We start from the raw sequence: 26070 nt of genomic DNA, 5'->3' as shown, positions 1-26070 counted from the left end.
ACTTGGTCCCGAGGGAAAAATTATGGGCAATCCTATCAGATATGGGAGAACCAGAATATCTGTGCAGGCAGTTAAAACATCTCCACGAGGGTAACTTTGCCCGTATCAGATATGGTAAGAATGGTGAACTCTCAGCCCCATTGCCCGTAGAGAGAGAGGGGTTCGCCAGGGCTGCATCCTGGCGCCCACACTCTTTTCCCTCTACATTAATGGTCTCATAGACTTCTTGATCGCAGGGGAGAACATCGATGCCCCCAGGTTGGCGCAGCGTAAGATCCCGGCCCTGATGTTTGCGGACGATACGCTTCTCCTCGCAAAATCCCCTATGGGAATTCAGAGGACCCTTGACAACTTTAGCACCTTCTGCAAACATCAGGGCCTGGAGATTAATCAGCAAAAACTAAGTATATAGCCTTTAATGTAGGTAACTCTACTCGCCCCAATCCCTGTTTGGACGGCAGTCCTCTCTCGAGAGTAACCATTTTTGAATACCTGGGACTGACGTTGACCGAGAAAATGAATTGGGGAGCCCAAATCAATAAAGCAGGGCTGAAGTTCACTCAAGCAACGGGGGGTATTCTAAAATTATATAGGAGTTGCACCGAAAAAACATTCAGTCCAGTGATAGAAATTTACAAGGTGCAGGCCAGGTCTGCTGCTCTTTACGGAGCAGAACTAAGGGGTCATTGCGCACCGGGCCCGTTAGTCCCACCTGAGAATTTATTTTCTTATTAGACAGCTTCTGGGCCTCCCCATTAGTACTCCCTTAACACCACTCCGTTTCGACCTTGAGGTTAGACCCATTGCGGATGAGGTTGCTCTGAGGCCTCTTCTCTATTGGCGTCGCCTCTGGAGCACCCCGGAACTAGCTGCATATTGGGATGAATTAACTGACGTAATGGGCCTGCGAGGCTCGGGGAAGATACCCTGGTTGGTTTACATTAAGAACATCTGTGAGGGTTTGGGTAGGGGCAATTTATGGAGTAATGCGGAAGATACCGCCCAAACACCACCTAGAAAGTCCCTGGTAGAGTGCTATAGAGAGCTAAAGCTCAATGAGCTTGAAAGGAGAACTACTACCGGTCGCCTAACGGTGGAATTTCTGGCAGTAAAAAATAGGTATACCCTAGAACTGGTGCTGGATGACATTCAGCCTCTCCTTGACAAAAAGCTATATGTCCAGTTCAGACACGGAGTCCTCCCGTTGCGCTCTTTCACTAGTAAATGGGAGGGGACCTTACTTGGGGGATGTCCGGCCTGTAACCACTCTGATGAAACAGAATTGCATATGTTCTTTTTCTGCAAGGGTTATGGGAAGGCCAGGTCACACTGGCTAACCCAACTCTATAGAAATTTGGGGTCCAGACGTTGTAGTGAAGTGTATAGGATACTTAAATCGAGTACGCAAATACCTATTGTCTACTCCACTTCATGGTTTTTATTTACTATGTGGTGCACTCGAAGTGCCATCCTAAAAAGAATGGCCCAATAGAACGATTTTGCAGAAACTGTATGACTGACCCCAACTGCATTCTTCTGGTTAAATTTTGGGATGCGGGGGGGGGGCTACATCCGTAACTGGATTAATAATTGGTATTATACCCAATTTTTATACCACTTTTTTAAATTGTGTGAACTTATATGAATTCAATGTATTTTATTGCCAGTTATTTAATTTTGCTTTGATGGCATTGATTGCCAAAATAAAGTTTGATGATGATGATGAACAATGCATAGGTGCCATGTATAGTTGCTTGCAAATGCTACGATATCCAGCACCAGACTATAAAAAGACAGATGAGTTGTTCAACAGGGTACTGAGAGAAGACTTGTGACCGCGTCTGTGTATAGGACATAGCAATGCCCAAGAGTCTGACCACTGGACAACTTGTAGGCGTTTCAGACATTGTGCATCTTAGGCCAAACTGTGGACATAAGGTGCAACACAATGAGGACAACTTAATCCAAGGAGGGGTAAGGGAGTCGCATGAGACTTGCTGCCGTGTCTGGTATAGCAGAGTGTGCCAGCCCTATTTGGGCTCAGTGACAGCGGGATTTGAAGGGGGGGCCCGGTGTAACACAAAGAATTGGATTTGTTTAAACCGCTGATTACGCAGGATGCACGTCCGACTGCCCTTGATAGCAATCAACTCCCTATCTGTGAATGCCCTCCCAGGGCACCCTCCCAGTGGAGCTTCAGATGGGTTAGGTTGGCCTCCGTGTGCTGACAAAGGGAGGACGCGAACCATCGTGTCAGGTGTCTCCCGGTTCCCATCACGTGAAGATGTTGCAATGTGTGGTGTGGTTCCTGAGCAAGTGTACCACACTTAGTCTACAGTGAGGCGATAAGTGCCTGATGCAATAAAAACTGTCCCGGGCCTAAGTTTCCTTTCGCTATGAGGTCCTGATATGGGATGAGTGAGCCATCCTGGAAAAGATTGCCCATGTTTTGGAAGCCCGCCGAGGTCCATGTCGTAGCTCGGCTGCTGTGGTGGGAGTGTCCCCCAGTGGTGTTCCTAGCAATGGGATAGCGGGTGCATATGGGGTTGTGGCTCTGGTGAGGAAAAGGCTCATACGAAAGCATTTATAGGTTACGGTGAGTAGGAGTGTGTCTGGGGGTCTGGGCTTCGCACATGGGTGAAAAACATGTAGCAAGACATTATGCGCTATTGGGGTCTGTAATGAAGCTGTGTCCACCAAATATCGAGATGAAGGCCACCTAGCAACCCACTGCAGCTGGGCTACTCCCATTAATTGTTGGTGCTGAAAAAGAATGGAGGACTTTGACCTGTTCTACATCTTTGCCCACTTCAAAATGCTCACTCTGGTGCAATTTCTGTATGCCCTGGATCCCTGTGCCTGGATTATAGTAATGGATTTGCAAGAGGCCTATTTTCAGATTCCCGTCCTGAAATCCCACATGCATTACCTGCATTTTCAAATGGTCCAGGAGTACTTTCGGTTGTGGTGCTCCCTTTTTGCCCCACTAGCACCCCTTAGGTGTTCCTGGAAGTGGTAGTGATTGTCACTGTACATCTTCGGAGGTTGGATATACCAAAAACTTAAAGACTGGTTGCGGAAGGCGATTTCACACCAGTCATTCATTAACGAACCACCTCCAGATGATAGTGAACCTGTTAACCATCTTTAGGTTTCTCCATTATTATGCAGAAGTCCTTTGTGGTAACTCTGGATACAGTGCTGTTTCAGGCCTTCCCTATGCCTTAACGAGTAGAGTACATTTGGGCTATAATCCCAATGTTTAAACCCTTGACCTGTGTCTCAGTGAGAGGGATTTGGAGACTTCTTGGCCTCCTGAACCCTGCTGGTTGACCACACAGCTGGCATATGCGGGCTGCACACTGAGATTTGAAGTCTCAGTGGGCTTAGCACCAAGGGAACCTCAATATTTTTTTATTTAGCTGAAAAGTTTGATAAAGCGCGAACAGAGCGCTGTACAAAGTGGCAACCAACACAATGGCACAAATGATGTAGTTAAATAGACATACTGTCAAACAAAAGGGGGAAACAATCAAGGTCAGGGGCGGGGGAGTCAGCCAGTCAGGAGGGCCCAGTACCGTTTCAGAAGCTAAAAAGAACGAGATAACCAGTGAACAGACAAGCATAATCTATTCCATCCCGTTTTTGAAGGCGACTACAAAACATCTGCAGTGGTGGTTTCTAAACCGCAAGTGGACCATTGGCAGACACCTCTCTTTACCCCACCCAGAGCTTCCAGTTGTGATCGCTGCATCATTTCTGGGTTGGGTAGGGGTCCTTGGAGAGGGGATGATCAGAGGACTGTGGTATCCAATGGAAACAGGTTTCCACATAAATCTGTTGGGGTTGCGGGTGATTCATTTGATCTTCCTGTCGACTATCAAGGGGGAACAGTTGAAGGTACTCGCGGACAAAACCACTGCCATGTGATACTGTGACGGGTGGGGTTGTGGGTCCTCTGCTAAGAGACTCTACACTTCTGGAACTGGCTGAGTCAACCAACACCCACACAACGTCTGTAGGAGGGTGGAATCTGACTATATGATTGCCCCCACTTTTTTCCTGGTGTTTTGATGGTTTTTGACTAGTCTGGCTGGGATCCTGCTATCCAGGACCCCAGCCTATCTGCTTTCTCCCTTAAACGACTTGGTGGGCATATTAGATGCACTAGTGATTGGATACTGTGGTACCTTATGAGCCCCTAGTATATGGTACCTTAGGTACCTAGGGCATAGGCACTTCACAGGCCTACCAGGGGCTGCAGCATGTATTATGCCACCCCTGGGAAGCAGACTCAATCTGACACCACAGGCCTGCTACAGCAGCCTGGGTGAGGTAGTGTTGGCACTCCTCACTTAGGTATAGGTTCCTATATCTCACCATACACACACATATACACCTATCAGCCACCCCTATGGCAGGCCCTATCTATCCTGAGGGCAGGGTGCTTGTTTTACAATGTGAGGGTGTGCCTCTGCATGAGCAGGACCCCTCTGCAGCTGGCAGGGTTTATTCCTTGTGGCTGTTTGTGGATGCGGTTAAACCATATACTCTTAAGTGCATTATAACCTCCCGGTTAATGCTAACTCTGGAATGACTGCATCAAAACATGTCGTGTTTGGTGTCAAACAACTTGGAATTATACCCCCACACCAGTAACTGGTGTGGGAGTATGATCCCACCCTTCTAGAGGGGACGACATGTGCCTACTGTGGTAACACGGTAGAAATCTGAAAGAGCCCTGGCATCACTAAATGGATGCCACCAGCAAAGACACTGGGCTGCCCTCCTGCTGCTGACTGAAACTCGCAGTGGAGGAGGCCCAAAAATAGGCATCCTGTCACAGGGAGGTGTCACTACCTTCCAGACAGGATTTGGTGTATTGGGGCTGGGTGGGTGCACTTCTAGAGTGCTTTGAAGTCCTGCACTGGGGGAGCAGTAGGCTCCTCTGTGCATATGCCAGCTCAAACCGGTTCAGGGGCTACCTGTCCCTGCTCTGGCGCGAAACTGGACAAAGGAAAGTGGGTGTAACCACCCCCTACCCTGACCCTCCCAGAGGAGTGGTCCTAGAGCTAGTCCCTCCCCTATCTTCAGTATAAGATAGGAAACCGAAACCTTGCCATTGCAAAACAGATAACCCTGGACGACGCTCTACAAAGAAGAATCCTGGCCCTTCGACGTTCCACTACCTTTGGAAGACAGAAGAATCTCCCTTGGAGTCAAGGAGTGACTCCCCTGCTTGGCAGGCACCAGAAACTCTAATCAACGGTCTCAAACTTTCCCGCTCCCGCCAGGGTTCGAAGTCCCTGCAGCCCCGGAAGTGGATTTTCTGACTTCTCGACGGCCATTGTGAGTCCCCAGCAGAGCTGAGGCGAGTGGACCCCACAAGTGACGAGGAACAGCAATACCCGGGTGCCGTGCACTATTGTCGAGTGCAACCCCTTCACGACGTTCTACGAACTTGTGCTTTGGACCACTTGTGGCCCAAGCCTCCAGCAGGTTATGCAGCGAAAATCAGAGGCCTAACCCGTCCCGAGTGACCGTGGGCTCCTGTGAAGCATTTCCTGAAGAGGCGTCTTCGCGATCCCTTGCCCGTTGGCTTGTGGGTCCCCCGAAGACTTTCTTATCGACTCAAAGGGCTCCCCTGGTTGCTCCAGGCCTGCCCTCGCTGGGTGAGTCCCTCAGACCTTGCTGGTCTGCACCGTCGACTTTCTTCACTCTACACGAGACTTGCTGTTGCCAAGGCTTGTTGGCTCCAATCCGGTTGCCGACACCGCAGTCAGCTGCAGACGTCGTGGGACACTCCGAATCCAGCTGCTGGTCATCGTCGATCCTTCCTGGACCTCGTGAGCGAAGAGTCAAAACGCCCTTGATCACCTGAAATCACCCGAAATCCGTGGGCATCCATCTTCCTGGCCCCGGGTCACTGGCAAGTGACTGTGAACACTGTCCCTTCAATTTTCAGGTCATCTGCATCTCGAATCCACCCTTGGATTCCACCGGACACTTCTTCAGTCGCCACAAGCAGCAAGTCTTCTTTGGTCTCCATAGAAAACAGCGACGCGACCCGACACCAAAAGACACCTATGCACCCGGCTTCCCTGGGTGAGGTAACTCGTGCACTCCGGTGCCCTAGTGTGTGTTGGCCCTCGAATTACTTACCTTGTAAGTGGCTTGCTTGTAGATTTCCTCGAAGTACCGATCTCGAGGCTGGTGCGATCCGGTGCTCTGGGGGGGGGGGATCATCTCCCGCCGGCCCCCCGTGTGGAGGGCACTAAATTCTGCAGTGCGGCCCGCTGCCCGGGTGGGGCCGGACCTCTCCTTCACTGACGCCGGCTGGCTGCTACTCCGGGCCTGAAGGTGTCTCCATCCTCCTGTGTATGGGGCGGGTGACTGGCTGTCATGTTGGGCAGCAGGACGACTGGAGAAGCGTGCATGCCCCCCCCCTCCATTGTCCTCTTCCGCTCTGAGACTGTCCCAGGGCCGGGGCGATGTGGTACATTGCAGTGGACCTTTCATCTGAGGTGCAGTATGGGGATCCGTGAAGTCTGGAACACGGCCTACTGTGCTCTGTGCTTCCAAGGCCCGCCCTTCCGGGGTAAGTGTCTGCGGCCGTCGCATCTGGTGGTAATCCGAAGCCCCGCACACTTTCCCTGAGTGACTGCCTGGCTCTTTCCTGCGCCGGTGGGGCCCTGGCCTTCCGGCAAAGATTTTGGGCCTGCGGAGTTCCCCCTTACACCTAATCCTTGCTGCTCAGCAGACAGCTGGAACTGCCGCCAGCTATGGGGTGAGACAGGGTCCCCAAATCCACGCCGGCTCCCACACAGACAAAAATGGACCGGTTCACTACCTCTGAGCAGGATCCCCCCGGGAGGGCTGCGGGGGGCCTTTTCCCCTCCCAGGATAGGGATCTCGACACCATCCTTCAGGCCATTACGACCTCACAGGTGTCTGTTGAAGGAAAGATTGGAGAGGTCAAGATGGATGTGTCCCTCCTCCGACAGGATCTCCGTAATGCCACTGCGAGGCTGACAGAGGCTGAATCTCGTATTTCCACTGCGGAGGATGACATCTCACATTTGAAAGAACAAGTGGCCCACCTCCGCACTCACACCAAGGAGCTTCACCGGCGGGCCGAGGATGCTGAAAACCGTGCCCGTCGTAGCCACCTCCGTCTGGTGCGTTTTCCTGAGGTGGTGGAGAAGGGACAGGTGGCCACCTTCGTCGAAGCGTGGTTCACATCATGGATGCCTAAAGACACCCTCTCGTCCTGGTTTGTGGTGAGAGAGCCCACAGGTCCCTTGCACCCAGACCGCCTCCGGGTGCCTCGCCTTGCCCCATCATCTTAAAAGTTCTCAACTTCAAGGTCCGGGATGCCATTCTGCGAGCGACACGAGTTACGAGTCCACTCAAGTTTCAAAACCATACCATTATGGTATTCCCGGACTGCACTAGGGAGGTGCAGGAACTCTGGCGCTCCTACACGAATGTTAAACAGAAGCTGCAGGCCCTTGGCTTACATTACCAGCTCCAGTTCCCTGTACGCCTGCGAGTTATTTCTCAAAACCAAACACAGTTCTTTGATTCGCCCCAGGCAGCGTGGACATGGCTGATGGAACATCCCATAAGCCAGGGGCGTGCCCCCTCCCTGGGGCTAATGGGCTCCCGGTCCAAGGGGCCAGGGTCGCTGGGACGCTGGTGCCACACGCAATCGCGTAGGGAGCGACACTCACAAACAACAGCACCCAGATCCTTGAGCGTGGTGGCCCATGGGTCCCGAGACTCTTCCAGCCAGTCGGGCTCTCCGCTGCGCAACAGGCACCGCTCTACTGAAGACCTACCCGGACCAACCTCATTGCCATCCTGGATGGGCTCGCCCAGACCAGACTCGGACCTTTCCCGCACTCCGACTCTTTGAGGGCCCTTTGGGCTCGATGCGCTGTCCATTGACATTCGGGGCGGGTAACTCCCGAGATGGGGTTCTTTGACATTGGTAGACTTCTAAGTTTAATGTTTAGTTCTAATGCCGATGTATTGCACATCCGTCCTTCTGGAGGGGTCCCCCACGCACCCAATACGAGCGTTGTAGTTTGGTATTGTTCATATGGGAGGTCAACAGATGCTCCTGTTTTCGAAGTGTAGGGTGGGGGGGCGGGGGTGAAGGGGAGGTTTGGGAAAGTTTTTCCTTTTATGTTATCGTTTGTTTGCCTTTTTGTTTTAGCACCCACGGAATGACGGATGCTTCCTCTGTAAGAGACGGGTATGTCCTTTTTGCAAGCGATTGCCCATACATTTGCGGGCTCCCACACATGCTCACGCACCCCTGCCAGACTGCACATCCCAGAGTAGTTACCTCCTGACCTGACTGCTAATACTACACCTAGGGCGCCTCTCCACGTGCTATCATGGAAGGTCAATGGTCTTCTTGACCGGCATAAACGCACGGCGGTCCTGTGCTACGCGCAACGCCTCGACATAGACATCCTCATGCTTCAAGAAACGCACCTCCTTGGAAATTATTGTCCATTCCTGGCGTGCTATGGATACGATAGAATATGGCACTCCGGTTTCTCCAGGGGCTCCCGCGGGGTGGCTATCCTCTTGAGGCGCACTCTGCCCTTTGTCCTTTCCCAGGTGACTCACGACCCTCAGGGGTCATTTATATCAGTTTGCAGCTCATTAGGTGGCTCCCCCATCAACCTATCTGTCTATGCCCCCCCTCGATGCTCTCGCCTACACTCACCCACACCGCTGCCCTGGTGAACACTATGCCTCTGGGCACCACGATTGTTGGAGGCGATTTTAATGCAGTTTTTTCCCCGGCCATTGACATAACAGGTCCTCCCTCCGCCTCTCGTACGACGCAAGCGAAGCAGCTGAAGAACTGGTCCGAGTCACTGGGCCTCTGTGATACATGGTGCACATGGCACCCCCGCACCACGCAATTTACACACACCTCAGCGGCCCACCATACACAGGCACGCATAGATGTGATCTTTGTCCCTGTGCCCGACTGCTTAGAGATTATAGATGTCCGCATCCTGCCTTGAGGTATTTCCGACCACTCTCCAGTGCTCCTTAGCATGGGGGCTCCTCCTCCGTCGGCCCGCCAAAAATGGAGAATGAACACATGGTTCCTCCAAGACCAGGAGTTCAAACAGGTGGTGGAGACGGAGCTCAAGCACTACTTCCTCACCAACGACGGCTCCGTAGCCTCACCGGGCACCCTATGGGAGGCAGGAAAGGCAACCATCTGGGGGGGTCGCAAAGGGACAGCGCAAGAGCCAGACGCAGGCACAATTGCTAGAAATCTCTTCGAGGGAAGCACAGGCGCTTCGCCTGGCACAACTACTATCTCTGTCTGACGATGCCGCCCAGGCCCGACAGCTTGCTCACCTTCTGGACGAAATTAGGCAACTATCTCTGGATGCTGCTAAGCTCCTATGGAGGTCGTCGGTAGCGAGAATTTATGGCTGGGAGGGACAAGAACGGTACGATCTTGCATAGGCTGGCCACGTATCCCAGGGTGAACTGCATTATCCCAGAGGTGGAAGACGAGGCCAGAATGGTACAACGTGCCACCATGGCAATGACCAACATCTTCGCCGCCTTTTGTCAACGTCTATACACAGCACGTGCCCCTGACCTATCGCTCGCTAAATTTCTTGAGCGGGGTAGGATGCGTCTCCCTCGGTTGGAGACGACCGCCCAGAAGGACTTGGACCGCCCCATTTCTCGGAAGGAAATCGAAGAAGCGATCTCCCTTAACTCCTCGGGCAAGACCCTGGGCCCAGACGGCCTTTCCCAGGAGTATTACGCGGCATACCGCGAAATTCTAGTGCCCCGTCTGACCAACCTGTTTTGTTCAGGAAGTGGTGCAACGAGGGTCCTTTCCGCCTGAAACTGACATCGCCACCATCGTGGTCCTCCCGAAATTCCAGCCTCCTTCGCGTTACTGTGCGGACTATCATCCCATCTCCCTCCTCCATACAGAAGTTAAGCTGTACGCCGCCATTCTGGCTCAGCCGTTGAAGCCCTATTTAACCTCCCTGGTCCACCCAGACCAATGTGGCTTCATGCCTCAGCGTGGGACCCGCCATTGCCTCCGGAGGCTGCAACTGGCTCTAGCCCACTGGCACCTGCTAACCCCGTATTTGGCTTTCCTGTCCATAGACTTAGAAAAAGCATTTGACTCGGTGGATTGGACATACTTACAGGATGTGCTGGCCGAGTTAGGGTTTGGGCCTCACGTTAGGGCCATGGTTCAGGTTCTTTATGCCCACCCGCGAGCGCGTGTACTGGTCAATGGTGTGCTGTCAGAAGCTTTCCCCATTAGCAGGGGCATTAGACAGGGTTGTCCCCTCTCACCATTGCTATTCACCCTGGCAATGGAGCCCTTAGCCTCCCTGGTGCAAGCTGAGGACCGAATTCGTGGCTGTGAGTGGCCCAATGCGGAAACGGACAATATCGCACTTTATGCGGACGATGTCCTGGTTTTTCTGGCTGACCCAGCCTCCTCCGGGCCTTATTGCCTCCAGATCTTGCACGCCTTCGGTCAGGCCTCTGGGCTTTGACTGAACCCCGGGAAGTCAGTTCTGGTTCCATTGCACCTCTCTAGGGACTGCTACGATTGGCAATACACTATTCCACTTTAGCGACAATCCTTTAAATAGTTAGGGATATGGATCACCCTTGTTCCTGAATTGGGCTGGTCCCTCTATGTCGCCCCACTAGTTAAAAAGGCCAAAGAGGATCTCCATAAGTGGATGACGCTACCCCTTAACCCCCTGGGAAGGGTCGCCCTTTTTAAAAATGATGATCCTCCCGAGATTTCTTTATGTCCTCCAGAGTACTCCCTTCTGCTTCCCCAGGTCCTGGTTCTGGGAATTGGACAGTCTAGCTACCAAGTTTCTCTGGACTGGGGGGAGGGCACGCCTGACTCGGTCTGCCTGCAGGATTCCATCCTTCGACGGGGGAATGGGGATGACACATTTATACCTTTACTTTCTGGCTGCGCGTCTTCTGGTGGTCCATGATTGTTTTAATGGGGGCTGGTCTGATCCGGCGTATTGGCTCGAGCTGAGTGAACTGGGACTACCTACAATCCAAGCAATACTGTACGGGGGGCCCATTCCATCTCAGCTACCTGACGTGACGTGCTCCGTGTTCTTGGCCTGGCGGGCCTCGTTGCGCCACACCGGGTGGACACGTAAGCTGACTCAATGTACACCCCTCTGGCATGGGGCTTGGCTCTGGGAAATTACTGGGCTGCATGGGTTTAAATCGTGGGACCTCATTGGCATTTCACACCTAGGGGATGTCTGGGCTAAAGGCCATATGCTTTCCTTCCAGGAGCTCCAAACTCGTTACTCCTTACACTCTTATCAATTCTATAAGTAGCTGCGGCATGCCCTCCAAACACTCATCGCGGATGACACAAGGCTCCCCGAATACAGCCCTATGGTGGCGCCGAAATGCTGGGAAACCTAGGCAAGGGTGGCATCTCCCACATATACCGCACCCTAGTCAACAACACCCCCACCTCCCTGGATAAGTTGAGGGACCAATGGGTGGAATGGATGGGCCCCCTCGACGAGGTGGATTGGCACTACGCCCTCATGGCACCCAGGACTGTCACCACCTCTGCCAAACTTAAACTGATCCAACTCTATTATTTACATGCGGCGTACCTCACTCCCCTGCGCCTACATCGAGAGGGCTTGAGCCCAGACGCGTCTTGTGCGAGATGTATCTTCCATGTGGTTTGGTTATGCCCCGGACTGGAGCGATTCTGGGGGGCCATTGAAGAGGAGCTTACGGAGGTCCTGGGTTGGGGGGTTCCTCATGTCCCGCGGCATTCACTATTGGGAATCACGGATGGGCTAGATGGGTCCAGGAGTGACAAGCTATTTTTTAATACAGCCATGATAGTGGCCAAACGTGACATAGCGGCGGCATTGAAATGTCCTGACCCGCCGGACATTGGGAGGTGGCGAAGGGGTGTGGACTGGTGTGCGACCCAGGAGAAGGCCCTCTATGTGGCGAGAGGGTGCCCCAAAAAATATCGACGGGTGTGGGGGAAGTGGTTGGGTATTGTGGAGGGTTCGGAATGATTTGTCTCATTATTTTTGCCTGTGTATGTCTTATGGGGTGCGGATCTGTGGGATGCTCTAACTGCAAGAATGTAATTTATTTATTGTCCTCCGTGCTTTTGCTGATTTGTTCTATGCGTTGTAAAATAATAAATATGATTATCAAAAAAATGTTTAGTTGGAATTGTTTTGTATCGAAACCAATATTTTATATTCGTGCTTTATGGTCTCTTTTATGGTATTTATATGTTTGAGTATAAAAATTGCGTCATTTGATATTTATGTTGACATACGCAATGTTTGATTTATGTGTCTGTTGGTAGTCTTTTATATAAATTGTATTTATATGTATTGCAGCCCTGAAGAAGCCCGCCATGGGTGAAACGCGTTGGCTGTATTGGCTTTGCTCATTTACATTTGAAATAAAGGATAAAAAAACTCTAAGACTTCCTCTCATCTTAAGTGCTTGCGTTTGGCATTTATGCTGTTCACACTTTGTTTGTTTATGTTGCCTCTTGGAGTTTTTGTTTAATATTCTCTATTGTGTTGCTAGCAAATCAGAGCATATCTGGACACCAACAGTCCAGATAACTCTACATTTTCACTAGCATTGCCCCTTCATACCCACGAGCCCTTATTTAAAAGCTAATTTCTTGAAGATGTCTGAATGGATTTAAATTAAATCACAAAAACCACACTTTTTTGTGTGTAAAGTTTCAACTTTTTACAAGATTTGTTGTAATTTATTTAAACTGCCTTTTCTGTATCATAGACCAAAGTTTTCCATGGGAAATCACTTTTGGGAACCCCACCACCCCTTTTTTATTGCTCCCATATGAGAGACCAGTGTAAAACTTTTCAGTTTTTGTTTTTGCTGCAAAACGGTGTCAGAGTTAATAAAGAAACTAAAAATTCCTTTGCTATGGAATCTCTTGCCTAACAATAGCTACACTGTGTAATAAATTAGATGTAAAAAACACCGCCATGCATAGTGATGTAATAAATTATGTTGTTTCAAATACTGATGTTATCAATTATGTCAGAGAACATGTCATCGGTGTTGTAGGCTTTCAGCCTTTGACCAACCCCGTAGCACGCGGGATTAAGGGCAGTGCCTGGTCTGTGGCGAGGTACTGCACTCAACCCCACCGCCACAGGCAGTCAACACCCCTATTACTGGCCAACCCCTCACAACAGCGCAACACCAACTGATACCCACCATGATTCCTAAAATGGCAACATTTCTCTTCACTTTGAAGCCACCCATTAGCAGCACTCGGTATCGTGGGATTTGTCCCAGTCCCACGGGACCAGCCAATCAGATTGCTTAATTTTATGTTTTTCTCCTCGAGAACACGAGTCCGGGATTTTATTTTTAGCACTTTTACCCCATGGGGAATACACCTGTAATACTTTGTTGTTTTATTTTACTATTCGTGACATGAGGACCGAAACCTAAAATGGTGGTCGCAACATTTCTCTTAATGTTGCAGCCAGCCATTCACATTGTTTGGTCTTGCAGGACTGCCAATCAGAATACTTCATTTGTCGTAGTTTCCCTCAGTACTTCCTCTGTAGTTCTTCACCGCTAGATAGCTATAATTTTGAAGTCAAATTTCTCTCAAACAGCTGAACGGATTTTCACCAAATCATACATTTCTGAATAAAGATCTAGTTTTCAGCCAGATTTGTTGTAATCCCATTCAGCCATATTGGCAATTGCCTTGTCTAATTTCCTATGGGAAATTTCCTGTGGAAAATACATTTTGGGACCCTTCCTTCTTCTCATCCCCTACTTGATGGATCACCCCAACATTTCCAAGACAAAGCTGATGTGGATGAAACTTTGGTTTAGAAAGTTTTGTGAATATTCATCAAACAGCACCAAAGTTAACAGCTAAACAAAAAATTCATTTGCTATGGAAAGTTGGTGCTAACTAAAACTACATGGTGGCAACTGACTTTGAATGTGGTACTTTGTAATAGATTCTTCTTCTTTACTATGGTGAAAAGATGTTTACCATTGCTGCTTCTTTTTTTTTTTTATAGCTATCTTCCCTCCACGTGTCTTTGTCACTCGACCGGGACAGAGAAGTCCAGTTATTGTTCTTGATCAAAGCACTAATGAAAAGGACAAGGAAGAAAGCATAAACTACACATCTGTTGACTGGAGAGAATTCATGTGTAACACTTGGCATCTTGAACCTACGTTACGGTAACTAGACAATTTGCTGAATTATTAAGATAGAAGCAGTGATTCAAAATTATAGTTAAGTGGTGTCACAAATATATATTGTAAATTGTAGGAAACTTTGCCAAACTCTGTAGTTAAAAATGAAGCTACACTCTCAATTCCTGCATTCACACACTTAATCTGCACAGATGTAGGTGGCTGCCTGCTTCATGCACAGGCAGAAACAAGGATATGCTCCTAATTCGCTTGGCTGTCTGCATGCAGAGTATCTGGTACGGAGGGCAGCAAGGGATGGCATGCTTTAGTTGTAATCTCGACTGTGCAGTCATACAGAAAAACAACTTAGTAAAGTCAGGGCGGTTTCTCAAAAATGTAAGTCCAAGAAACGGTTTACATAATTGGGCCAGGGAAGAGACACTTGTTAATGCGCAGTAAGTTCTTGATCAGTCAGTTGGTCGCACTAGACAAGCATGTACAAAGTGCAGTGATAGTTAATATCATTTCAGACTGGCTACACATCTGCTACTCTGATTAAAATGTGTGCAGTACAGGGTTTATGCTTATTAATGTACTTTGTGTTTAGCAAAAACATCCACGTGTTTAAAGCATAATGAAACAGATTTTTACCATTTGCATTCACCATCCATGCATGAACCCAATATCTGACCCGTCCTTGTCTGCTGTAGACCCAATTTTCTACTACTCTGAATGGGTGATGACACAGCAAACTCAAATTACAAATCCTGTGAACATACATATCCTGTATACAACGTACATAAACCCATCATTATTATATAATAAATTCAGGCAACAAATATCACTCACAGCCTTATATTCCATTCTGCTTCATTTCCAAATTCATTCAGTCATACATAATTCAGTCATTTAGAGCTGTGATGCTGGAAGCAGTCAGAAGAGCACATTACCCGAACAGACCATTCCAGTGATAGATATGTACTTTACAAATACCAGTAGCACAGAATAAGACAGAATACTGAATGGGAGTGAGATCACAAAATCTTTTTTTCTTAAACAAAGAATACTACCAGAATGATGTTGCATTAGAGGCTTGTTTATTGTGCAACCTTATTTTTAGCTGAATTATTAAGCTCCGCAGTAAGATGGGCGCCAGCTGCATTAGATAAAGTAGGTAAACCCTGACACCGAGTGGGCTGAATTACTGAGATTCCTGTGCTAACCAAACCACTGTTTCCCCAGGGATTAGAAATAAAAGTATCAAGTGCCATACAGTCCCCCCTCGCCTTTACACATTTTCCTTGGGTACATATTGATAGGTCAAATCTGCTGATATATATACTAGGGGAATATGTCTTGTAAATAATATAACACGCAGTTTTTGGTGCAGAAGGCATGTTATGTATGCCTCATTATGGAGTCCAGTTTGAGCTAATATCAGACACCCAGGTCTTCACAAAAGTGATGCCAGTGGTCATGCCATATCTTTGTATGTCAGTAACCTCTGCATTCCCATACTTCAACCACTGGCTGATGAAGGTAGGATCACCATAACTTGTGTTGGACTACTCTCACCAACGTCCTGTTGGGCACTTGGTCGAGGCCGGCCACGGGGCCCCTGTGGATAAGAATGTCGCCAGGCGCCACCGCCCGGCATCTGGTGACCCCGCGTTTCTGACCACTCATCCCACGCCTGAGAGTCTGGTCATCCAAGCCTCAATGTCGCAGAGTGCTTTTCCCACGGCTCCGCCGGATAAGGACTCTAAGAAACTGGAACAGTTCGGTAAGCGGTTGTTCTCTTCGGCTAGCTTGGGGCTTCGGTCGGTGAACACCGCCTGCTTATTGGGCCGCTATTCCCACGCGGTGTGGGATACCATTGCTCAGGTGTTACCTCAGTGTCCTGAGGAGGTCCATGCTGTACTTTCCCAGACGGTTGCTGAGGGTAAGGATGCGGCTAAATTCGCCATTCGGTGTGGTTTGGACACCGCTGACTCGTTGGGCAGGGTGATTTCTACAACTGTGGCGCTGCATCGCCACACCTGGTTGTGATCTACTGTTTTTTCGCCCGATGTCCAGAGCTCGCTCATGGATATGCACTTGCCTGTTTGGCGATAAGGCCGACAGTGCACTGGAGCGTTTTTAGGACTCACGGGCCACGACCAAGTCCTTGGGTCTTTCCACGAAGAGTTCAGCCACTCCTGGTTTTCGTTCCTTTCGTGGCCAAGGCAGGGGCACCCAAGCACGTTCCTTCAGCAAGCCTGAGCAGAACCAGCCTCAGCACGGCGGCGGACACGGCTTCCGCAGGGGTGGCTCTGGGAATCAGCGTGGGGGTAAGTCCACCTCCGCCCCGCTGCTTCTGCCTCCAAACCTTCCTAATCCAAGCTTTGTGGAGCACCCCACACCAGTGGGTGGCAGGATTAGCCATCACCTCCCCCACTGGCATGCTATTACATCGGACAAATGGGTGTTGCAGATTGTCCGCAAGGGTTAGTCCCTTCCCTTTCAGTCCGCCCCTGCAGCCATGCCACCTCGGTACCACCGCTTGTCGGGGGACCACTTGGCGACTCTCCAGCAGGAAGTTGCGGCCCTCTTGGCCGCCAAGGGGGCCATCGAGTGAGTTCCTTGGCCAGAAGTAGGGTGTGGTTGTTATTCCCACTCCTTTCTGGTCCCCAAGAAGGACAAAGGGGGTCTGCATCCCATCTTGGACCTCCGGAACGTCAATCTCTTCCTCCGAAAGGAGAAGGTCAAAATGCTGACTCTGGCTCAGGTCTTGGCTGTCCTCGACCCGGGGGACTGGATGGTAGCGTTGGACTTGCAGGACGCATATTTTCACATCCCCGTCCTGCCGGCCCACCGGCGTTACCTGCGGTTCACGGTAGGCCAGGAGCACTTTCAGTTTGCCGTGCATTACCAGCGCACCTCGGGTGTTCCCGAAAGTGATGGGCGGTGGTTGCAGCTCACCTGCGCAGGGGTGTCAGTCTTCCCTTACCTCGACGACTGGTTGCTGAAGGCGGGCTTGCCCCAGGCAGTCGTCAACCACCTTCAGACTACGGCCGACCTCCTGCATTTTCTGGGGTTGCTGGGGTTCTCCATCAGCGTGCCGAAGTTGCACCTGAGTCCCTCTCAGAAGCTCCTCTTCATCGGAGCGGTTCTGGATTCAACGCTGTTTCAGGTTTATCCTCCCGAGCAGCGAGTCCGGGATATTCAAGCTATGATTCTGATCTTTCTGCCTCTATCCCGGGTTTCAGTCAGGATGACCCTCCGGCTCCTGGGCCTGATGGCCTCCTGCATCCTGCTGGTGCCACATGCCATATGGCGTATGCGGGCTCTGCAGTGGGACTTTAAGTTCCAGTGGACGCAGCATCAGGGCAACTTGTCCGGATCTCGGAGTGCACTGCACGACAATTGCAGTGGTGGCTCACGAATCACGATTGGGTCAATGGCAGATCCCTATCCATTCCCCATCCAGAGCACACAGTGGTGACGGATGCGTTCCTCCTGGGAGGCCACCTGGGAGAGGCGGAGATCAGAGGCCTCTGGTCTCCGGCGGAGTCCCGGCTCCAGATCAATCTGTTGGAGCTTCGGGCGATCCGACTTGCACTGAAGGCATTCCTTCCCTCTGTCCGGGAAAGTGTGGTGCAGGTGTTCACAGACAACACCACCGTCATGTGGTATTGCAACAAACAGGGCGGGGTGGGGTCCTGGACCCTATGTCAGGAGGCTCTGTGCCTCTGGACATTGCAGGAACGTCAAGGCATTACCTTGGATGTTCAACACCTGGCAGGTTCTCTGAACACCAGGGCGGACGAACTCATCCACCGGTGCTTGATAGATCACGAATGGCGTCTGAACTCGAAAGTGGTGCAAGGTCTCTTTTAGCAGTGGGGAGAGCCTTGGTTAGATCTATTCGCCACCGAAGAGTACGCGCAATGTCATCAGTTCTGCACGTTGGAATTTCCTAGGCGGCACTCGCTCGGCGATGCTTTTCGTCGCGAGTGGAGTTGCAGTCTGTTGTACGCCTTTCCGCCTATACCACTTCTGCCCAGAGTGCTGAAGAAGATCAGGCGCGACCGGGCCCAATACATCCTTGTGGCTCCAGATTGGGCACGAAGATACTGGTATCCCGAGCTACTCAGCATGGTGATCGATCCCTCGATCCGTCTGCCTCTTCGGGAGTATCTTCTGTCGCAGCAGCAGGGGACGGTCCTCCACCCGAACTTGTCCAGCCTCCACCTCCATGCGTGGAGATTGAGCGGCGACAGTTGACAGCTTTTGCTCTTCCTCCAGAAGTCTGTGATGTCATTCTAGCAGCCAGGCGTCCCTCCACTAAAACGGTATACGCCTGCAGGTGGAACAAGTTTGTGGCATGGTGCACAGCGAAGGCTGTGGATCTCCTTTTTGCCCCTCTTTCTGAAGTCCTTCTGTTCCTTCTTTCTTTGGCCCAGCAGGGCTCTGCACAGGGCACTATCAAAGGTTATCTTTCGGCCATCTCCGCCTTTTTACGGCTTCCAGATGAGCCTTCACTTAAGAAGTCCCCGGTTGTTAACCGTTTATTGAAAGGCATTATGCACACGTTTCCTCCGGTGCCGTTCATTATGCCTCAATGGGACTTAAATCTTGTCTTGACGTATCTGATGTGCGCTCCCTTCGAGCCACTTCATAACTGTCCTTTGCGTCTTCTCACTCTCAAGACGGCTTTCCTGGTAGCTATCACCTCTGCCAGAAGAGTGAGTGAGCTCCAGGCCCTTTCTTCCAAGCCTCCTTTCCTTTCTGTTCATCCAGACAAGGTGGTTTTAAGGACCCGTCCTTCTTTATTGCCAAAGGTTGTCACACCCTTCCACATCGGGCAGACCATCACTTTGCCCACCTTCTTTCTGCCTTCGCATCCTTCAAGGGAGTAGGAGAGGCTCCACCATCTGGACCCGAAATGTGCGCTCGCATTCTACCTGAAGCGTACACAGCAGTTCCGGGTAGATGACCAGCTCTTTGTTGGCTACTTGGGCGCCAAGAAAGGTCGGGCTGTGCACAAATGGACTATCTCACGGTGGGTTGTTCTGTGCATCAAAGCATGTTATTCCTTGGCTAAGAAGGAGCCTCCTGTGGGGCTGTGTGCCCATTCTACCAGGGCAACTAAGCCACTACTGCCTTGGGACGCGGCGTTCCCTTGCAGGACATTTGACGGGCAGCTACGTGGGCCTCACTGCACACGTTACCAAGCATTATTGCCTTGACAGGTCCGGAGAGACGGCTTCTTTGGCCGTTCTGTTCTCTGATGTAATCTATTCGCAGACCCTCCACCGGGGTTGGTATTCCTGGGATATCCATTCTAAGTTAAGGAATCTATCACTAACGTGTCTTTCAGATGCACAAGTTACTACTTGTGTAACGATATATCTGTAAGAGACATTAGTTAGTGATAGATTCCTTACTGCCCCACCCATCCTCCCCGTTCTGCGAACTGATTCTAGGGTTAAGGTCATCCCCTTTTAGGGCCCTAGTTTCATGGCACCAGTGGTCAGTTTCTTGCATGGCTCTGCGTTCCTGGCGCAGAAAGTCGTGTACAGAACTGACGTCAGCATGCATGGGTGGCACCTAAGTAGTCTCCGTGACGTCAACTCAGCGCTTACGACGCCAGAGACTGACACGGAGCCGCAGGACGCCACCAACTGACGCGCAACGGTACTGCTAGCAAAACTTTCCAGATCCAGTCCATTTACTGATTTAAGAATAATAAATACCAATTAAAAGTATACAGAGGTACAAACTGTCACACATAAAAATTATAAATACGATCTGTAATATACATTTCTCTTTTGATATTAATAACAGACCATGTGCAGAATAATAAAAAGTGCATTGCATTTAAGTAGTCGAATGTCATCCTGAAAATCTAAATCTTGAATTAGAGTCCACCCACAGCCTACTTATTCCTCAGAACTTCTAAGAATCTACCTATAACATGGCATTAGCGGCCATCATTAGAATTCATAATGTAAACTAACAAATCATGTAAATGCCAGAAATTAATTTCTCTAAATCTTGGTAGTAAAAGTATATTTCTCTCACTCCAAATGAAGAACAGAAACCCAAAATGTGATTCAGAGTAAGGTAATTTTTAACACAAAAAGAACAAGTATTTCCCACTACATCATCACTTCTATTATCCCTGCTGGTCTTTAACCATTTTAAAAAAGTTGTCACTTGACCCAATAAGAGTTTCAACATAAAATCTCTAATATTCCTAAGTTAAATATTTTTTAAATACAGTTTCAGGTGACCTCTATAAACTATGATCTATCTGATGAGCCAGCTGTGATCAACCCTAGCAGTCATTTCAATCACTACCAGTAGATTTTTCTTAAAACCTTTTGAAAATATTTTTCCTACATACTACTGAAATGACCTTGAAGTTGACAAGCTTTTCACTGTCAAGACCATTTATTATTATATTGGCTGAATGAGTTGGGAAGGGCTCCTTTATGTGATGCTGCAGATGTGTTTTTAACCAGAACTTGTATTAACCTTTGTTTATCTTCCAACAAGCTGAAGTTGTTGAGCATATCCGGAGCACCCTCAATATGGGAGGCAAAGTAATGCTGATACTGCTTGACATTACAGCGGCATTTGACACTGTACCCCACCTCAAGCTCATGGAGCGCCTACACAAGATAGGGATCAGACACAGGGCCCTCAGTTGGTTAGCTTCATTCTTGGACAAACGGACTCAGGAGGTCTGGCTGCCGCCGCATACAGCTCAAGCCAGACCCCTGCTGGTGGGTATTCCGCAGGTTTCGGCTCTCAGTCCTACTCTGTTCAATGTATATCTGACACCCTTCGCTACCCTCGCAGAGTCTCCTGGCACCAAGGTCATCACTTACGCAAATGACACGCAGCTACTGTTTACCTGTGAGAAAAGCATGGACTTAGACAATAAACTGATTTCTTGCTGTCTTACAAAGGTTTTTCTTTTTTTTCTTTAGTTTTGTTTTAGTTTTTTTTCCCTTTGTTTCTTTATTTTACTTCAAACCTTCGTCACTAAACAAAACAGTAAACAAAGGATACTATCCTACTCTCTTGACATTACAATAACAGCAATTTTCTGGAGTCGTACATTCCAAGGCAATACAGCACAGTAGGCAATCAATACTCCATTTCTTATTGTGATCATTCTGCGTACTCCATCTAGATATGAGTTTAATATGCAATGTACCCCTTGCTTCAAGTTATCCCTAGGGCTTATGGTATCTAACATATCCCCACACTCCAACAATTCCCGCAATGTAGCTTCTGACCCCACCCGGGCCCGCTTCAATATTACAGTACTTCAGGGCTGGATACCCTTGTTTCTTGACACCCACCCTCTGTGGTCCCATTGCCCCCTTCTTTAGTATGCTCTATACAGTGCCCAAAAGTTCTTAGGCCTATTGCGGGGAGGGAGGAGGTCACTATAGTACTCCGTTTGGGTGCAGCAGTACAGCATTTCATTTGCCCACTGAGCTGGCGTAGGGAGCGGTCCTTTCGACCAACAAATCGCCACTCTGCGCTTGGTCACCAATAGCCCCATGTCCACTAATCTACGCACCCATGTAGTCAAAGGTTTAGAGTAGCCTAGCAGTGCTAGAGCCGGCTCCGGCTCCGGCTCCAGTGCCTGCCCTGTCATCGTGGCCATTTCAGTGAAAACACTTTCCCAAAACTTCGCGATCACCGGACAGAACCATGCTAGATGTATGAAATCAGCCACCTGCGTACTGCAACGCTCGCACCTCGATTCTTCCTGAACACCATACCTGCAAAGCCTGTCAGGCGTTTAGTAAACTCTATTGAGATATTTGAAGTGAATCAGCCGGTGTCTACCATTAAGGGAAACACGTTTCGTACTGGTGCAACAGTACGTCCACATTGCGTCGTCTACTTCCCTATTGAGATCCCTTTGCCATGCCAAGCGTGCCTTGGTAAAATCGTTCTCCCTATAGGACATAGTATGTTTGTAAATTTTAGATATCAGTCTCGTCGGTGCATCAGTTTTTATAACAAAAAAAAGGGCGGTCAGTTCCGGTGGTTCCGCCAGGTCACTCCCCAGGAGTTGATGTAACGCATGTCTGGTTCTATGAAATTGAAACTTGGTGAGAAGAGTGGGTGCGGCGTCCCCTACTGCCAGGTTTTCCCAGTTTTGAGCCGTGCCTCCCTCAAACAAATTACCCATAGTACTGATCTCTATGGAATTAAGCGCACAGACTACACCACCATCTCTACACGGGGGTAACCAGTGGCACCACTCCAAGGGAGCTAGAGGTGAGTACAGGATAGCCCCTGCCTGTAATTTTAAGAGGTGGTGCCATGCATGGGTAGCCACATTGATAGAGTCTAGTATTCCAGTCCTACGATCTGGGGGCAAAAAAAGCAGCAGGGGACGGGGGGAAGCCACCGCCCTCTCTATGCGTAGGTGGGGGTGTCTAGCGGGTCATGTATCCAAAGGTAAGCGTGTGCACTTTGTGCTGCCCTATAGTAAAGGTCTAAGTCAGGTGCCCCCTGTCCTCCCATGTGATAAGGTAATGTAAGAATTTGCCATCTGACCCTCGGTTGTTTGCCCGCCCATGCCAACTTAACCATCAGTGTCGTAAGCCTCTTAAAAAATACATTTGGGAGTACCATTGGTATGTTTGTAAATAGAAACAGAAAGCGAGGGAGTACCACCATTTTCATTATAGAGATTCTACCTAGGAGGGACAACGGCAATCGGATCCAGCTTTCCACCCCATCCTCCAATTTGCTAACCAGCACGCCATAATTTTCCCTAAAGACGACATCCGAGTCCGAATGCACCTGAACACCAAGATATCGCACCGAGTCTGTCATCCACTGTAGCGGATATTCTGGTTCAAACAGAGTCGTGGACGGGGTCAGAGGAAATATAATGGACTTCGACCAGTTAACACGCAACCCTGACACCACTCCAAAATGCAGTACAGATGAGAGATGCCGTTCGGGATCACGAATATATAGAAGCGTATCATCTGCGTACGTCGAAACTATAAGTTCGTAGCCTGGAACCCGGATACCTTTACATCTATGATATTCGCAAAGTGCACAAGCTAAGGGTTCAGCCACCAAAGCATAGAGTATCGGAGAAAGCGGGCAGCCTTGACGCGTAATCCTAGTGATACGTATCGGGTCTGTCACCAGGTCACCTATTTTTACTCTGGCCGTTGGTGAATAATACAGCACCACAAGCAACTGTAAGAAGACCTCCCCCAGCCCCATCCTCTACAAAACCTGTCTCATGAAGGGCCATTCAACTGAGTCAAAGGCCTTCTCCATGTCGAGAAACACTGCGACAGCTGGGATGTCCGGTTTGGTGTGCTGAAGTACACCAAACACTGTGCGTAAATTATAAGTAAGGTCCGACCTGGCACAAACCCAGCCTGTTCCGGAGCTACCATGTTGAGACCAAAGGAACCAGTCTATTCGCCAGGATCTTTGCAAAGATTTTGGTGTCAACATTAAGCAAAGAGAGAGGTCTGTATGACGAACATTCCTCAGGGGGTTTACCCGGCTTCAGGATAGCTACAATAATCGCTTCTCTCATTGAGGGCGGCAACGTACCCGACACACACGTCATTGAATAGAGTAGGTAAGTGCGGTAATAACAGGTCCTGGTACGCCTTATAGAAGGCCACAGTCAGTCCATCTGCCCCCGGGGCACTGCCTGGCTTCATATTGGCAAGAGCCAGGAGTATTTCATCTCTCTCCAACGGGCGCATCAGGAATTCATGATGTGTATTAGTCAGCCAGGGCAACTTAATATGTGTTAAATAGTCTAAAATGTCCTCCTCCGTACCTGAACTATATGTAGCATATAACTCTGAGTAGAATTGCCAAAATCTCTCTGCTTATGTCAGTGTCGTCAGTAAGTGTCTCACCCTCTGCTGACTTAAGTTCAGAAACAACTGTATGTCCTCGCCGTTTCTTTAATAACTGGGCTAATACCCTGCCCGGTCTTTCACCCTCCCCGTATGTATGGGCTGTGGCATATTTACCGAGATGCTTAATTTCAGAATCAACAGTATCCTGTAACTCCTCCAATTGGGCCTTGAATTCTCTCAATATCTCGTCATCAGCACCCATTTGGAGTTGCGCCTCAAGGCTGGTTAATGTTGCTTCCAAATCGGCGAGCCGCTTGCGCAGTGCCCTAAGAACCCCTGAGTGCTTGGACATGGTGACTCCACAAATATACACTTTGAATGCTTCCCACACCACCTGAAAGCTCTCCACTGCGCCCACGTTTTTATCAAAGTAAGTTTCCATCGCTTCAGCTAGCTCCTCCTTAAATACTGCATCTAGTGAAGAGTACGGGGGGAACCTCCATGTGAAGGGGGGGATGGTTTTCTGGGGGACGTCTAAAACTAATAAGACCGGGGCATGGTCTGAAAGTGTACTGGGAAGCACCTCACATGACCTCATGTGGGTATACAGCTGTCCAGTGGCTAACCAGTAGTCAATACATGTATGTAGATCATAGCTGAATAATGCGTATATCCACCATTTGTCAGGGAATCTCTGCCTCCAAACATCATGTAAGTCAGTTTGCTCCATGAGATCTGTGAGTGTTCTAGCCGCTGCTGTAACATGTCTAGCTGGTCCTCCCGAACGGTCCCGCTCGGAATTCAAAACCAAATTTAGGTCACCACCCCAGAGTTGCTGTTCCGTCTCAAGGCCGCGTACCCTATCGAACAGGGCGGTATAAAAGTCTGGATTGTCATAGTTGGGCCCATACACATTAATGAGAAGTATATCTATCCCTTTACCCCGGCACTTGTAATTTACATATCTTCCATCTACATCCGTAACCAAAGGTTCAAGAGTGAGGGAAGCCTTTGGGCGAACCCACGTAAGCACCCCTCAGGCATGCGTGGTGAAGCCCGTTGCGTGGACGAAACCCTGCACACCCCTACTTCAAAGCATGGGGCTATTAAGAGGAAGGTGTGTCTCTTGCAGTAATGCAATATCTATTTCAAGTCTCTTTAGGTATGCTAGACCCTTACGTAGTTTACTGTGGTCCTTAAGACCCCTCACGTTCCATGTGAGAGCACGTAGTTTACCCTGTGGGAAGAACTACCAACTGTACCATGATTTTGTGTCCAGCCTGTTAGTATCTGCCATGGGAACCCACAACTTGCACAGTAGCTATGCATAAGGAGATGTGTCCACAATCAATTGCATACCATACAAGGCCCCATGTCGTCCTCCTCCCCCCCCCCCCCCCCAACGCCAGGCATACCCCCAACTGTGCCTAGACGGAAAAGTAGTACACAGACCTCTTGAACCATCCTGAAGAAAAAAAAAACAACAAGTGTAAACAGCACAACAAGAAGAATAGAGGCCCTAACCCCCCCACCCCCAAGGCGTAATATCCCAAATGTGTGTAACACTCGCGGGCAGAGGTAGCACGCTCTCTTAATAAAAACTGAAAAGACCAAATCTGGCCTCTGCTCCGCACACCATCAACATGATATGGAACATCTGAAGAAAATATAGGGTCTCTAATCCCCAACCCGCCCACTTGTCAAACAGTATCAGAGGTCCCCAACCTGACTAAGCCTCTGCAGCTGATACCACCCCCAACCGAGGGCCAACAGTCGAGTCCCCCTGCAATGTAATCAGTAACTTTAAAAAATAACCAAATCACTACTGCGCACATTTCACCCTGGTAAATCCGATCAGACCTTCATCTGAAACCCCATGAATAACAATCTTATCTGTATGAACAGTAGTTCAGAAATCAGTCCTGTTCGTCCAATCTGCCACCTT

At 49.5% G+C, this 26070-nt stretch overlaps 1 protein-coding gene across 12 annotated transcripts in view; it reads left to right on the top strand.

Moving 5' to 3' along the window:
- The window catches only part of BLTP1 (bridge-like lipid transfer protein family member 1), a 1988102-nt gene that overhangs the window by 1937147 nt on the left and 24885 nt on the right, over window positions 1–26070 (top strand). For all 12 annotated transcript variants that reach the window (XM_085641559.1, XM_085641555.1, XM_085641564.1 and 9 more), the window contains one exon: window positions 14142–14307. In XM_085641559.1, the coding sequence (XP_085497685.1) occupies window positions 14142–14307 (166 nt within the window). The remainder of the gene's footprint in view (window positions 1–14141; window positions 14308–26070) is intronic.

This window comes from Triturus cristatus, chromosome 2_2, assembly GCF_964204655.1.
Source record: "Triturus cristatus chromosome 2_2, aTriCri1.1, whole genome shotgun sequence".
Lineage (NCBI taxonomy): Eukaryota > Metazoa > Chordata > Amphibia > Caudata > Salamandridae > Triturus > Triturus cristatus.
Note: the sequence above shows the minus strand (reverse complement) of the source record. Positions and strands in the feature narration are given on the sequence as shown.